Below are 16,834 nucleotides of genomic sequence, written 5' to 3'. Positions count from 1 at the left end.
GAAGGTCAGGTCAAGGTCATGTCAAATAAGGTCAAATTTCAAAATTGATATTTTTGCATTAGATGGGTATCAATCGATGCAGCTCGTCACGGGGAGTCTAATGGTGGTATTTGTTTTGCTCTACGATGTCCAGAATTGCCAAAAATTGAGTTTGAAAATTTGACGTCATCATTTTTGAACAGTTTTTTTCGCTATAACTTCGTCAAAAAACGAGGTATTGATCTGAAATTTGGTATGTGGATAGAAGACGGTAGGTGCTATCACATATATTCCGTTTTTTCGAAACTCAATTTTTTTTTGGATTTTTTGGCAAATATATCCAAAAAAAAATGCTTTTTTTTGATTTTTGGGGGTCGAAACTCAAATATTTCTAAAATCCGAGATAGCACTTGGCAGTTTTGTGGCCCTGTCAATTCTACACCTTTAATGTCTTGATCATTTTTCTGTATCTTTAAAGCTTCAACAGACAGACAGACAGATTTCATTTAATTTCAGACAGATAGCAGTTTTGTAGACCGACGGACCGACGGACCGACGGACCGACGGACCGACGGACCGACGGACCGACGGACCGACGGACAGACAGACAGACAGACAGAGGGCGGAGATTGACTCGCAGACCGGGTCGGGGAATAATACACAGAGTGCCGCTGTGACGACTCGGGGACTGAGACTGACTCGGGGAATGACTCGGGATTACTCGAGGACTGACTCGGAGCCCAGGGATGACTCGGGAACTACCGCTGCTGCCAGGGTCCGGCCTAGGTGTATCGACCTCCCTCCGGACGTTGATGACCCCTCCCCCCCCGTCCGACCAGCCCAGTCAGCCGTGGACGCTGTGCCCCGGTTCAGGCCGCACAGTGCAGGCGACACCGGCCGATGTTGCCAATACGCTCCCGTAGGCGGCTGGTTTATTTTGTTCACCGAACACTGACACGGACATACTCCCACTGTATCTTACCGCACCGAACAGGCTCCAATCACCGCTCGGCACACGGCCCAGAGGGCGCCTCAGGTGGCCGACAACTCCGCTCTGCAGTCTGCGCACAGCCCAGGGGCGCCTCAGGTGGCCGACAGCTCCGCTCTGCGGTCTGCGCACAGCCCAGGGGCGCCTCAGGTGGCCCAACAGCCCCGCTCGGCACACGGCCCAGAGGGCGCCTATGGGACACACCCTCTACTGACAGCACGGGACACGTCCTCCACTGTCAGTTCGGGACACGGGGTCGCTATTTTCCAGGCGGGTCACTGTCCCTCAGACAAGGGTCGCTGTTCCCCAGGCGCAGACCCTCAGGTGGCGGGAGTTGTCTTTCAGTCGGCGGACGGAGGTGGCTGTCCCTCAGCTGGCGGACCCTCAGTCGGCGGACGGAGGTGGCTGTCCATCAGCTGGCGGACCCCCAGTCGGCGGACGGAGGTGGCTGTCCCTCAGCTGGCGGACGGAGGTGGCTGTCCCTCAGCTGGCGGACGGAGGTGGCTGTCCCTCAGCTGGCGGACCCTCAGTCGGCGGACGGAGGTGGCTGTCCTTTAGCTGGCGGACCCTCAGACAGCGGACGGAGGTGGCTGTCCCTCAGCCGGCTCAGTCGGCGGACGGAGGTGGCGGACCCTCAGCTGGCGGACCCTCAGTCGGCGGACGGAGGTGGCTGTCCCTCAGCTGGCTCAGTCGGCGGACGGAGGTGGCTGTCCCTCAGCTGGCGGACCCTCAGTCGGCGGACGGAGGTGGCGGACCCTCAGTCGGCGGACGGAGGTGGCTGTCCCTCAGCTGGCGGACGGAGGTGGCTGTCCCTCAGCTGGCGGACCCTCAGTCGGCGGACGGAGGTGGCTGTCCATCAGCTGGCGGACCCTCAGTCGGCGGACGGAGGTGGCTGTCCCTCAGCTGGCGGACCCTCAGTCGGCGGACGGAGGTGGCTGTCCCTCAGCTGGCGGACGGAGGTGACTGTCCCTCAGCTGGCGGACCCTCAGCTGGCGGACGGAGGTGGCTGTCCCTCAGCTGGCGGACGGAGGTGGCTGTCCCTCAGCTGGCGGACGGAGGTGGCTGTCCCTCAGTCGGCGGACCCTCAGTCGGCGGACGGAGGTGGCTGTCCCTCAGCTGGCGGACCCTCAGTCGGCGGACGGAGGTGGCTGTCCCTCAGCTGGCTCAGTCGGCGGACGGAGGTGGCGGACCCTCAGCTGGCGGACCCTCAGTCGGCGGACCCTCAGGGGCGGCGGTTGGTGTCCCTCAGGTGGTGCGCGAGATGCCGCTGCCGGCCGTCCGGGTAACCCCCCCCCCCCCGGCACTCAGAGGGCCGTCCGGGTAACCCCCCCCCCGGCACTCAGAGAGGGGTCCGGGTGACCCCCGCGGCACTCAGAGAGGGGTCCGGGTGGCCCCCGCGGCACTCAGAGGGCCGGCTGGGTGACCCCCGCGGCACTCAGAGGGCCGGCTGGGTGACCCCCGCGGCGTTCAGAGGGGCCGCCCGCCGGCGGGAGGAGCTCTGCCGGCCGACCGCCCGGCTGTTCTGCAGGCCGACCTTCATGCTGTGGCTGATCACCTGGGGGCCGAGCGGAGAGGGGTCAGCGGCCAGCGGTCAGCGGTCAGCGGTCAGCGGTCAGCGGTCAGCGGTCAGCGGCCAGCGGTCAGCGCGTCACTCTGGTGACCTCAGGTCTCACTCCAACGACTTCATCTCAGGTCACGTTAACGAAGCGCTCGAATGACGTCAGTTTGGTTGCTGCCAAACCAGTGTTCTTAGTTCAAGGCCCCAGCAGGCCCCAGCAGCACTTGAACATTTTCGTTGACAGTGATTCACGGGGGTCCGTGATTCCGTTCACATGCGTCCGGATCGCGTGGCTGGCCGGTTACGTTACTGGTTATTTGGACGGCTACTTGGTCGATTCTCTGGCCGGTTACCTGTCCAGTAACCGGCCAGACCGTTTACGTATTTGATGATCTGCCTTAACCCGCGCCGGGCCGGGGGGGGGGGGTCTGAACACCCCCCTCTTACTCGGCTCCTGGGCCACGTAGCGACACGCAGTAAGCGGCATTCGAAAGAGCGTCAAAAATAATGACGGACGCACTTTGGATATTTTCTGGGTCAGGTCAAAGGTCAGGTCGCCAGAGGTCATCAAAGGTCAAATGTAGGTAGTCCATTTTAACAATTTTGGAAACTGCCAACGGCTAACTCCGAAACCAATAAAGCTACAGCGCCGCAGAAAAGCGCATTCGATAGCCCTTTTACAGACCTTTCTGGATAATATTCTCAGATTTGACCTCAGGTCAATAGTTTAGCCTCCAGAGGGCAGAAACTTGAAAAATAGCAGTTTTCACGAAAACTGTATTTCGGCAATAACTTTTGACACAAGAGTGCCACGACATTACTGTTGGCAGCATCGTGTTCCTCGCGTCGAGACGCGTCGAAAGAGCTATTTGTTGACCTTAAAAGGTCATTTTGAAAATTTGACCTCAAGTCAAGGGTCATGACCTGACCGAAAAGGGTCATGCTGCATATCAGTCGATCCGTATCGTCGAGCTGAATCCATCTGACGTGTTTTCACCGCTCTAGCACGTCCTTATCAGAAGTTATAGCCAAAAAATGCTGGTGACCGTTCATGACCTGAGATTACCTTAGGGCACACAGAGGGGTCACAGGTGCATTTTTCCGATTCAGTGTGTCATGTTTACCTATGAACCGATGTTTGAGAGGGTTTTGAACACTATTCGTCCAAAATAGGCGCCCGGGGGCGGTCAACGAGAGTCTGCCCGCCCGATAGTCCACTGACCTGAAACAGCCTGTGACATAGTCCACTGACCTGAAACAGCCTGTGCTGTAGTCCACTAACCTGGAACAGTCTGTGATATATGGGGGGATCCGTGCTATCGCAAGTTATATCGGACGTGGCTGCGCAACTTCTCTCGGTACGAAACTTCTCTTGATCGGAAGAAAATCGGAGGGATGAAAAAGAAAGAGCGGCCCATCGGAGCTACGTTGTACGTAAGTTGTTTCGCAGCGTTTAAATGCCAGTTTTACTACGATTTAAATGCCAAGCAGATCAGCTGACCTCGTAGTACCATGTCGATAAGATCGAATTCCCCATACGTCTATAGTGTAAAAGTGACCCCTATTGCAAATGGGCTGTCAGGGACATCTCCTCCTCTGTAAATTTGGAGGGACCATGTGTCGGCATTCCCACGTTCGTTTCGGAGTCCATCTGTTCCATTTGGAGCCCGTCAGTTGGCGTCAAGAGTTGGCGCAGCGAGCGCCCCGAAGACTGCGTCTGCGCACGAGGCTTCGCGATGGAGGAGTATTTTGACGAAATCGCCCTCGCTGCAGAAGAAATAGAGGGACTTGTTGAGAAAGAGGAGGCCGCAGTGTGCCGACGACTTTAACCCGCGACCTGGTGGGGGGGGGGCTATTTTTTGCCCCCCCTCCAGACTTTTCGATATATATCCAGAACCACTCCGCCGATCGTCACCAAACTTTCAGTACCCTCCCGGACATCAATTTTAGACATTGTGACCAAAATTTTTTCCAAAGGCTATGATAGGTTGGCCGGAAATGACGTCAGAGTGACGTCATGTTCTGCCGTTTTCGACCCAAAAAAGGGTTTCGCGGGAAGAGCTGTCAGGCCTATAGCTTTGCAAATACAGAAAAATGATACAGACATAAAAGCTGTAGAATGAACAGGGCTACAAAACTGCTATCTCGGATTTTTGAAATTTTTGGATTTTGACCCCCAAAAATCAAAAAATAGTTTTTTTTTTGAATATAATAGCCAAAAAATCCAAAAAGTTTTTTGAATTTCGAAAAAACCGGAATATATGTGATAGTCCTTACCGCCTTCTATCTACATACCAAATTTGAGATCGATACCTCTTTTTTTGGCCAAGTTATAGCGAAAAAACTGTTCAAAATTGATGACGTCAAATTTTCAAACTCAATTTTCAGCAATTCTAGACCTCGTAGCGCAAAACAAAGACCACCATTAGACTCCCCGTGACGAGCTGCATCGAATCAATACCCATTTTATGCAAAAATATCAACTTTGAAATTTGACCTTTTTGACCTGACCTTGACCTGACCTCCACCAGAAAGTGACCTAAACCGTACCTGATGGTCTTATAACCAACACCATTGAGTTGGAAATGAAAAACTGGCCATAAAACATGCATCGCATAACCTTAGTAAAGTTGGGTTCATGTGGTGACCCTTGGTGACCTTTGGTGACCTGACCTGTGACCTGACCTGGTATGACCAGTGACCTCTAACAGCAACATATCTACTAGGCAACTGACGCCCTATCGCTGATTCCCGACAAAATGCGTTTTTCTCGGTGTTATAGCGCATTCCCTAGAAGACCCGTGAACGGTGAAACATTTCATCTTTGACCTGACCTGTGACGTCATCGGTGACCCCGAGGTCAATAAAATTTGGTTTCCCTCGACAAATTTGACAGGCCTTTCGAACGCCGTTTGAATTTTTCGGATCCGTCCAGTAGTTTCGGAGATACGAGGGGGGGCAAAAAATAGCCCCCCCCCCCACCAGGTCGCGTTATAAACAGACCCCACCAGGGCGCGGGTTAAACTGTACGCCAACGCCAAGACCAAGGCAATCAGGGGGCGCTCAGATGATCGGGAGGTTTCAATTGATCAGGGACCCATCAGGTGACCAGGGAACCCTCTGGTAACCAGGGGCCCTTCCAGTAACCAGGGACTCCTTCAATAACCAGGGGCCCCTCAGTAAACGTGGGCCACTCGGGTTACTGCAAGAGACAGGAGTCCCTTATAACCAGGGACCGGCAAGGTCTTTCAGGTCCGTTTTTGACAAAGCTGTTATTGACGTCATATGCGAGCCCTTTGCCACCAGCAGAGGGCCCTTTCAAGCCTTTTTAGGGCCGTTTAACGTCTCTTAAGTTTCCTTTGAGGCTAAGGGCCTCTTCAGCAGCCGAGGGGTCTTTGAGACCTTTTTGAGGGCCTCTTAACGTCGGCTGAGGACCGTTGGACGCCATCTGAGGACCGTTTGGGGCCTTCTGATGGCCAGTAGATGCCAACTGAGGGCTCTCTGACACCAGCTGAGGGCACGCTGACACCAACTGGGGGCCTCCTGACACCAGCTAAGGGCGCTTTTATATTTGACACGAGCTCAGGGCCCTTTGACGCCCTTTGAGACCTTCTGAGGTCCGTTTGACGCCAGCAGAGGACCCTTTGGGGTCATATGAGGGCCCTTTGCTGCCTTCTAAGCGGCCTTTGAGGTTTTTTTAGGGCCGCTTGACGCCAGCTGAGGACCGTTGCGGTTGGACTCCAGTTACGGACCGTTTGAGGCCTTCTGATGGCCATTTTGCGCCAACTGAGGGCCCTCTGACACTAGCTGGAGGCCCTCTGACACCAGATAAGGGCCCTTTAAGGCCTTCTGAAGTCCGGTTAACGCTAGCGGAGTGCCTTTTGAGGCCAAATGAGGGCCCTTTGAGACCTTATAAAGGCTCCTTGAGGCTTTTGAGGGCCGCGTGACGGCATCTGAGGACCGTTGTACTCCAGCTGACGACCGTTTGAGGCCTTCAGATGGACTTTTGGCGCCAGCTGAGGAGGGCTCACTGACACCAGCTGGGGGCCCTCTGACACAAGCTAAGGACTCTTTAACCCGCGCACCGACGGGGGTCTGCGCCAACTTAGTACCGACGGGGGGGGGGGGCGGATGACCGCCCCCCCTGAGATCTCGAGAACGAAGCAAGATAGCGACAAGCGGTAAACGGCATCGGATACGCACGGTCAAGATCTACAATTTTTACTAAGGTCATTTTCAGGTCAGGTCAAAGATGACGTCACAGGGGTTGAAAAAGTCAAAATGGCGGCGCTAAATATGGAGAGAGTTTTTCTCGAATTACTTTCGAATTAGTCAAGATAGGAACAAACTAAGGGCATCATCGTGATCCTCTCGTCAATCCGCATCGAATGATATATATGTTGACCTCGAAAGGTCAAGGTCAAAGGTTGACCTCAGGTCACGTGACCTCGAGGTCATCATGTATATCATTCGATGCGTCTTGACGAGCTGAACACAATGAGACCATCCACGCGTCTGTATCTTGTTCCTGTACGGAGTTATTGGCCAAAAACCTTTGGTGACCTTTGATGACGTCACATGACCTCACAGCTGCCCAACAGCAAAACAGACCTCAAGGTAGTGAAGGTTGATCGTATATGAAGTCATGTATGGTATATGGGGCCATTCCGACCCGTTTTAGTGGTAAAAACAGGGAGTTGATTTTTCCCCCATTGACTTATAATGGGGAGGTCGCGAAATTGACCTGACCTTAGGTCACCGATATCAAAATTCCGAGATATACAAATTGTAGCTACTAATGACCTAATAACATCCTGCGACTTTCAAAGGCCTCCGACATCTACTGTAGCTCTGGCACGGTGACAAAGTTGCAAAAAAGTGACTTGAGGTTGGGTCATTCAAAGTGACCTGGTGACCTGACCTTGAAAGGTAGGAGGTTCAAACTTGCACACCATGTGTAAAATTAATAAGGGAATAGTCATACCAAATTTCGCGGCGCTACGCGCCGCGGTTTTCCCGCTATTCGCGAAAAACCTCAGGGGGGGCGGATATCCGCCCCCCCCGTCGGTGCGCGGGTTATGGCCTTCGGAGGGTCGTTTGACGCGAGCTCAGGGCCCTCTGACGCAGGTTTAGGGCCCTTTGACGCCCTTTAAGGTCTTCTGAGGTAGGTTTAACGTTGGCTGAGAGCCCTTTGAACCCATCTGAGGGCCCTTTGAGAGTTGAGACCATCTTGTGGCCCTTCATTCGGCCATCTGAGGGCCATTTGACGCTAACCGAGGGCCCTTTGAGACCATCTGAGGACCCGGTGACCCCATCTGTGGGCCCTTTGAGGTCTTTTGAGGGCCATTGAAATTTCACCACAATACCCCTGGCTGCGCTACTGGGCATTTATGGACTCGTATGGGCCTGCTGGGGAACGAGATGGGCCTTCCCGGTCTTTTCAATCATTATTTCAGTTCATTTTACATGGTCTTCGGCGGTCTAAAGATTAGGGGCCCCAACTCGAATGGGGGGGAGGCCCGTGTGCCCTCTCCTGTGTGCGGCCTTGCCGACACTACACCGCTTCCCCTCCCTCCGCCATAAACGCACCGCTGCACTGTTAGGCGCCGACAAATACGGACCGGCGCCGCAACCGGCTCCCCCGCGGCCTGCCTCGCGTTGACATAGCCCTTCCCGAACACCAGTGTAACCCCCACGCGGCCTAGGTATCGCCGCGCCCACCTGTCCGCGGCGCGGCCTCTGATGACGTATCGGATCATTGCTGGTGCGATACATGTTTTGGTCAGATTTTCGCAATTAACGCGAAAAATTGCCCAAAACACTTTAAATTTCAAATTTGAAAAAAAAAATAATTACAAAAAGGACGTGAAAGTGACCGTTTTCAACGTGTAAATTTAAAACGCTCTAGCGCAGCCATTTTTGAAGAAATCGACTTCAAATTTTGCACACGTGTTCATCAACCATATTTGTTTAACATATATTTCGGTTTTGTGAAAATTTTGAAAATTTCTTATATTTTTCTCTTGAAAAAGAGGTAAAGCTTCGCTACGATCGGCCTTCCGATCGACCGAGAAGATTCGTAAAGTTAGTTCGTATCTTCACCATTTGCGACACAACTTCCGTATCTACTTAGCCTACGATGTGATGGATCCCTCCAATATCTGTTCCGATTCAACTTACGTTTGATCGCAACTGCGAGGTGCCTTGCGATCATATGGATCCCCCCTATAGTCCACTGTCTCCACTGACCTGGAACAGTCTGTGATGTAGTCCACTGACCTGGAACAGTCTGTGATGTAGCTCACTGACCTGGAACAGTCTGTGATGTAGCCCACTGACCTGGAACAGTCTGTGATGTAGCTCACTGACCTGGAGCAGTCTGTAATGTAGCTCACTGACCTGGAACAGTCTGTGATGTAGCCCACTGACCTGGAACAGTCTGTGATGTAGCTCACTGACCTGGAACAGTCTGTGATGTAGCCCACTGACCTGGAACAGTCTGTAATGTAGCTCACTGACCTGGAACAGTCTGTGATGTAGCCCACTGACCTGGAACAGTCTGTGATGTAGTCCACTGACCTGGAACAGTCTGTGCTGTAGTCCACTGACCTGGAGCAGCCTGTAATGTAGCTCACTGACCTGGAACAGTCTGTGATGTAGCCCACTGACCTGGAACAGTCTGTGATGTAGCTCACTGACCTGGAACAGTCTGTGATGTAGCCCACTGACCTGGAACAGTCTGTGATGTAGCTCACTGACCTGGAACAGTCTGTGATGTAGTCCACTGACCTGGAACAGTCTGTGCTGTAGTACACTGAACTGGAGCAGCCTGTAATGTAGCTCACTGACCTGGAACAGTCTGTGATGTAGCCCACTGACCTGGAGCAGTCTGTGATGTAGTCCACTGACCTGGAACAGTCTGTGATGTAGTCCACTGACCTGGAACAGTCTGTGATGTAGTCCACTGACCTGGAACAGTCTGTGCTGTAGTCCACTGACCTGGAACAGTCTGTGATGTAGTCCACTGACCTTGAACAGTCTGTGCTGTAGTCCACTGACCTGGAACAGTCTGTGATGTAGCTCACTGACCTGGAACAGTCTGTGCTGTAGTCCACTGACCTGGAACAGTCTGTGATGTAGTCCACTGACCTGGAACAGTCTGTGCTGTAGTCCACTGACCTGGAACAGTCTGTGATGTAGCTCACTGACCTGGAACAGTCTGTGCTGTAGTCCACTGACCTGGAACAGTCTGTGATGTAGTCCACTGACCTGGAACAGTCTGTGCTGTAGTCCACTGACCTGGAACAGTCTGTGATGTAGCTCACTGACCTGGAACAGTCTGTGCTGTAGTCCACTGACCTGGAACAGTCTGTGCTGTAGTACACTGAACTGGAGCAGCCTGTAATGTAGCTCACTGACCTGGAACAGTCTGTGATGTAGCTCACTGACCTGGAACAGTCTGTGATGTAGCCCACTGACCTGGAGCAGTCTGTGATGTAGCTCACTGACCTGGAACAGTCTGTGCTGTAGTCCACTGACCTGGAACAGTCTGTGCTGTAGTACACTGAACTGGAGCAGCCTGTAATGTAGCCCACTGACCTGGAACAGTCTGTGATGTAGCTCACTGACCTGGAACAGTCTGTGATGTAGCCCACTGACCTGGAACAGTCTGTAATGTAGCTCACTGACCTGGAACAGTCTGTGATGTAGCCCACTGACCTGGAACAGTCTGTGATGTAGCTCACTGACCTGAAGCAGTCTGTAATGTAGCTCACTGACCTGGAACAGTCTGTGATGTAGCCCACTGACCTGGAACAGTCTGTGATGTAGCATACTGACCTGGAGCAGTCTGTGATGTAGTCCACTGACCTGGAACAGTCTGTGCTGTAGTCCACTGACCTGGAGCAGCCTGTAATGTAGCTCACTGACCTGGAACAGTCTGTGATGTAGCCCACTGACCTGGAACAGTCTGTGATGTAGCTCACTGACCTGGAACAGTCTGTGATGTAGCCCACTGACCTGGAACAGTCTGTGATGTAGCTCACTGACCTGGAACAGTCTGTGATGTAGTCCACTGACCTGGAACAGTCTGTGCTGTAGTACACTGAACTGGAGCAGCCTGTAATGTAGCTCACTGACCTGGAACAGTCTGTGATGTAGCCCACTGACCTGGAGCAGTCTGTGATGTAGTCCACTGACCTGGAACAGTCTGTGATGTAGTCCACTGACCTGGAACAGTCTGTGATGTAGTCCACTGACCTGGAACAGTCTGTGCTGTAGTCCACTGACCTGGAACAGTCTGTGATGTAGTCCACTGACCTTGAACAGTCTGTGCTGTAGTCCACTGACCTGGAACAGTCTGTGATGTAGCTCACTGACCTGGAACAGTCTGTGCTGTAGTCCACTGACCTGGAACAGTCTGTGATGTAGTCCACTGACCTGGAACAGTCTGTGCTGTAGTCCACTGACCTGGAACAGTCTGTGATGTAGCTCACTGACCTGGAACAGTCTGTGCTGTAGTCCACTGACCTGGAACAGTCTGTGATGTAGCCCACTGACCTAGAGCAGTCTGTGATGTAGTCCACTGACCTGGAACAGTCTGTGATGTAGTCCACTGACCTGGAACAGTCTGTGATGTAGTCCACTGACCTGGAACAGTCTGTGCTGTAGTCCACTGACCTGGAACAGTCTGTGATGTAGCTCACTGACCTGGAACAGTCTGTGCTGTAGTCCACTGACCTGGAACAGTCTGTGCTGTAGTACACTGAACTGGAGCAGTCTGTAATGTAGCTCACTGACCTGGAACAGTCTGTGATGTAGTACACTGAACTGGAGCAGTCTGTGATGTAGCCCACTGTCTCCACTGACCTGGAACAGCCTGCGCCAGGCGGCCTCGGCGCCGTCGCTCCACTGGTCCGCCGCCACCAGGCTGGGGCGGATCACCATTATGAACTGTTCTCCCATCAGCTGTCGGCAGAACAGGGACGCCGTTTGTCGCTACTGTAATCCCGCAGCAGAGCGCAGCAGCACATCTCTATTAGGTATGTACTCGTACAGCCTACTCACGTCGATGTACTGTGGTTTGGCGCCGTAGGCGACGTGTCGGCAGCCGAGCTCGGTCATCAGCGGCCCGTACTTGTCCTCCGAGTCCAGGCGGCAGATGATCTTGTTGACGAAGCCCATCACCCTGCCAGTGGGGGCGCGCTGCCACGTCAGTACTGACGTCACACCCTGCCAGTGGGGGCGCGGTGCCACGTCAGTACTGACGTCACACACTGCCAGTGGGTGTGCGGTGCCACGTCAGTACTGACGTCACACACTGCCAGTGGGTGTGCGGTGCCACGTCAGTACTGACGTCACACACTGCCAGTGGGGGCGCGCTGCCACGTCAGTACTGACGTCACACACTACCAGTACCGCTCTGTGACGTCACACACTGCCAGTACCGCTCTGTGACGTCACACACAGCCAGTAATGCTCTGTGACGTCACACACTGCCAGTACCGCTCTGTGACGTCACACACTGCCAGTACCGCTCAGTGACGTCACACACTGCCAGTACTGCTCTGTGACTAGGTAAGATTGTTAAAGTACCACATGTGCTTGTTAACCCGCGCCCCACTGGGGGGGGGGGCTATTCATAGCCCCCCTCCCGTTTTTCTGCAATAACTTCGAAACCACTTAACGTATCGACGCCAAACTTTCAGTATCTTCAGCTGCATCAATTTGACACCTTGTGTAAAAATATGAACTTCGTAACTACCATAGGTCGGCTGGGAATGACGTCAGAGTGACGTCATGTTTGGCCGATTTCGACGCAAAACATTGAACCACGGCAATCGCTCCTAAGAGCTCCGTTTTTAAGCTAGATCCAATTTCTTTGCATGAGAGGACTCACAATAGACTGCGCTATCAAACTGCTATCTCGGATTTTCAAGGTTTTGAAAATTTTATAGAATAAAATTCAAAATTTTTATTTTTATATTTTTCAAAAACTATTTGACTTTGCAAAAAACGTAAAATATTTGATAGAATACTTATGACTTACTCAAGCAAGTTTTAGCAAAATATTTTCAAAAATGGCCAAGTTATACGCATAATTGCAAAAAAATCACAATTGTAAATTTTTCAAATTATTTTTGAGTACGTTTTTGACATCCTACACCAATATAAATAGCAGCATCGTGTTCCTGAGCTCAAACTGCATCCCATAGACACCTTTCTTTGTTGAAAAATTTCAACTTCTAACTTTGACCTTTTTTGACCTGAAAGTGACCTGACCTAAGCTAAATTCAACTCAAAATGACCTCACATGTCACAAACGACATCAAATTCGAAATCTATGGCCTAAATGGACCATAAAACATGTGTCACGTGACCGACGCATGATATAGGGGAAGGTGGGGTAAGATGGCCCAGCGCGGCAAGACGGACCACCAGCCCTCCCGGCTGAGCCGCTGCTGGTATCTACTGCTTTATGCACTCACTATGTTTGTTTTCCTTCGTAACAATGGCCACCTTGAGCTCATGCTGCTAGGATGCATAGCTTTTGAGTTATTGAGAAAAATGTTGTTTTTCGTCAAACTGATCTAATATAAGAGGTCTATGGGTGATTCAATTACGGCGCCTTTCTTGCATGATTAGTTTCTATTTTCCATTTAACTGTGAAGAACAAAGTTATAAACTTAGTCACACTTTAGGAAAGGCAAGGTTTTGCAATGTTGGGCTATTTGACATATACGTCATGATAATGACATAATTTAGATTTGGGGCAAGACGGACCACTGTGGTCCATCTTACCCTGTGGTGGTCCATTGTACCCTGCATATGGAAAGTTATTTTCCAAAACATTGACACAAGTTTAAGTAAGCTAATTTTTCAGGAAGGAGTCTTTGTTGCATGTGAGCCATGTGTTTCCACAATCGCCCTTCGCCCATATCTTCAGACGCGTCCTGAGTCCCTACTGCCTTGACGTCAAATAAACCAAAATAAAATAAAAAAGGAAAGTCATGAAACAAATGGTATTCAAGGAGCAGCAAGCAGGCAGTGATATACCAACAGACAGTCGGTCGGAGAGAAACAGACGGACGGTTTTCTGCAAACAATCACAGATGGGAATTACACTCAGTATGGGCACATCACGTACTGCATCCATAGTTATGTCAAGAATTGCTGTTAACTCCGTATAAACACAGCAATAAACCTTCAATCAACATTAAGTCAAGGTTGACGTCTGACAATCATTACTTTAACAGTTCAAGTTCATTGATGTTAGCACGCAATCAACAGTCGGCTAATTTGCATCCTTAAATTAACAGTTGTACTGACCAGATATGTTTGGGCACGACGGTGGAACAAAACAGTGGCAGCGGCTGGCTCAATCTCAGTCCGCACTCGTAGGTCCGCGGCTCAGCTGGCTCACACTCAGCTGGACGGCCCTAGAACCACCCCAAACATATGTATAAACGTTGTCTACTTTGACAATGATAAACTAATGACGGTAAACAGCAAAACTAAAGAACCTGCACCCAGTAGTACAGTAAATCAAAGTACAAAATTGAAAGCGCGACGAAAGTGGCGCTACGTTGGTTTGTTGCCATTTCCGCTGAATTCAACATCGCTCACAGCTAACAGAAAATATATCAGACAATACTAATTGCGCTAGCTATCACTTGGATGCATTCATTAAACATTTCAGACAATCATCAATAAGAAAATGAAAGCATACGTACGACAGCCCTCGACACCAGTGGTTCATTCAAGAATGAGCCTGCGTGGTCGACAATTTGGATGCGTCTCGTGCGCCAAACTCGTCAAAGACACGCGAGCAAACGCGGCCACTAAATGACGGGCCGGCTCCCGAACGTAAAGAGCCGCCAGATTTCTCACAAACGGTGACCGGTCGCAACATCCTCCCCCCTAGTTTTCGGACGAACCGAAAACTCACACATTGAGCGACCGAATATGCAATACCAAATGCTCTCACAGCAAGGTAACGAAAGACAAATTCTTCTCACAGCATTGCAAACAGCAATTGTCCGCTCTTGCACACGCGACTGCATGGCCGCCAGGTAAGCACAAAACGCACTGTGCGCGCAGTCCGAAGTCACGCACTAACGCCGTTCACCGATGCCGGTCACGGTAACGCATCACCACCGCACGAGGCAGTCTGAGGCCGAAGGCGCCGCCCCCGGGCGGCATGGTCATTTCTCCGCGCACCACGCACAGTCACATCGCACGGTAGTAGCCGAGCCGAAGATGCTGCGCGCCGCCAGCCGACACGACCGCTCGGGCAGCAGCGCGCACGAAGTACACCATCCTCGTAGGTCCGTGTGTGCCGTCGTGCACACCAGGACGGCACGCCGTAGTCCAGCGATGAGTCGCCGGCTCCAGCTCGGCGAAGAAGACGATCCATGTCCGAGACGCCGCCTCGCCAGTCGGAGACAGCAGCCCAGTAGTCCGACGTCCAGTCCAGGCCCGCGATCGCTGCTGCTTTCCAGGATCACAGGCACGAGGAGGGTCGGAAATGGTTATAAATACGGCTAAGGATTCAATGACAATGGGAAGGGGTAACAAAACAAAACAAAACAAAACAAAACAAAACAAAACAAAACAAAACAAAACAAAACAAAACAAATAAAATAAATACGTGTGGGTATCATGACACAAAATGCAGTGCTCATCAGTGCAAAACGATGACTCATCGGCAGCTTTACTGGGAACTAGACCTCTCTAGCACACAAAGCTTGTGGCTGGGTCTCTTGTACACCCCAGTCGGTGTACGGACGAGGACCGAACGCACGGTCCCATCAGCGCTTGGGTAGGTCTCCTGTACCACACCAAGAGGCCAGAAGCCTCTAGGCGTGTCCTCCGTCATCACCAGGACGACATCATCCACGGCGAGATTTGGTCTCTCCTTGTTCCATTTCTTGCGCGAGATGAGAGTCGGCAGATACTCCCGCAACCACCTTCTCCACACTTGATTCGTGAGCATCTGCACATGCCGCCAACGTTTGCGGGTCGTGTCGCCGTCCTCGAAGACGCCCGGAGGAAGTCCTGACGCGCTCGCCGTCTCTCCAGCAAGAAGGAAGTGGTTTGGAGTGATCGACTCCGGATCGCTGTTGGCTCCTGAGACGTAGGTGAGCGGGCGTGAATTTATGACATACTCCACCTCGACGACAGTCGTGTGCAGGACATCGTCGGACACCGTCTGATTTCCCAACACGGCACGGAGGGCCCTCTTCACCGAGGCGACGAGCCTTTCCCAGGCACCACCCATATGACTCGCCGTCGGTGGATTAAACTTCCACACGATGTCCATCTGGCTGAGAGACTTGTCGATCTTCCGCTGATTCCATTCAGCCAACGCCTCTCGCAGCTCTCGCTCTCCGCCCACCAGGTTGGTGCCATTGTCAGAGCAGATACACCTCGGCCTCCCTCGCCGTCCGATGAACCTGCGCAGAGCAAGTAGAAAGGAATCGGTGTCCAATCCATGGGCGACTTCAAGATGTATCGCCCGCGTAGCGAGGCATGTGACGAGCAGGACATACCGTTTTTTCCGTTTTCCGGAACTTTCGGACTGTCAAAGGTCCAAGGAAGTCCAGACCGCAGTTTGCGAAGGGTCTATCCATTTCAACTCTGACCCTTGGGAGAGCCGCCATCTCAGGACACACTGGCTGAGCTCGCCTGTTGCGGCACACAGCACAGCTCCGTAGAATCCTCTTCACTGTTGATCTCGCCTTCGGAGTCCAGAACCTGTACCGAAACTGGTTCAGAGTGTGGCTCATTCCCGCGTGCATGGATCTCACGTGAAGATCTGAGACGATCAGTCGCGTAACATCACTGGAGGGATGCAACACGATCGGCTCTCGGGAGATCTCAGCCAGTGGTGCACTACCAAGGCGACCCTTCGCCCTGATGAGGCCCTGGTCGTCACGAAAGAGAGACAGGTCAGTTGGCGAGTCGAGCGCCATCTTTGCCTGGTCTTCCCGAAAGATCAGGAGTTCTGCTCTCTTCAGCTCGTCGACGTTCAGCACTCCGCTCTGCTTGGGCTTCTTTGTTATCGCTGATCTGAGATTGCTGACGAACCGCAGAGACAAGGCCACTACTCGCCGGTACTTGCTCCACGACGAGTAGGCCGAAGGATCCACGAGCCTGGACTGCGAATCACCGACGAAGGCGACTATCGTCTTCACAGAGGTCCTCCTGAGTTCAGGTTGCTCTGGATGGAGACCCGGGATCCGCGTCTTCGGCCACTCTTGTTCGTCTTGGGTCAGGAATTCGGGTCCCGACCACCAGAGGTCACACTC

General features: G+C 52.3%; 1 protein-coding gene across 1 annotated transcript in view; it reads right to left on the bottom strand.

Annotated features, from left to right (window-relative positions):
* Positions 1 to 899: 899 nt before the first annotated feature.
* Positions 900 to 16,834, bottom strand: part of LOC122393687 — a gene marked incomplete at its 5' end in the record, with an annotated part of 64,801 nt that continues 48,866 nt past the window's right edge. The window contains 3 exons of the mRNA XM_043389924.1: positions 900 to 2,522; positions 11,394 to 11,492; positions 11,592 to 11,712. Coding sequence (XP_043245859.1) covers positions 2,403 to 2,522; positions 11,394 to 11,492; positions 11,592 to 11,712 — 340 coding nt within the window. The remainder of the gene's footprint in view (positions 2,523 to 11,393; positions 11,493 to 11,591; positions 11,713 to 16,834) is intronic.

The sequence above is a fragment of the Amphibalanus amphitrite genome, unplaced genomic scaffold (assembly GCF_019059575.1).
Source record: "Amphibalanus amphitrite isolate SeventyFive unplaced genomic scaffold, NRLGWU_Aamphi_draft 000548F_arrow, whole genome shotgun sequence".
Taxonomy (NCBI): domain Eukaryota; kingdom Metazoa; phylum Arthropoda; class Thecostraca; order Balanomorpha; family Balanidae; genus Amphibalanus; species Amphibalanus amphitrite.
Note: the sequence above shows the minus strand (reverse complement) of the source record. Positions and strands in the feature narration are given on the sequence as shown.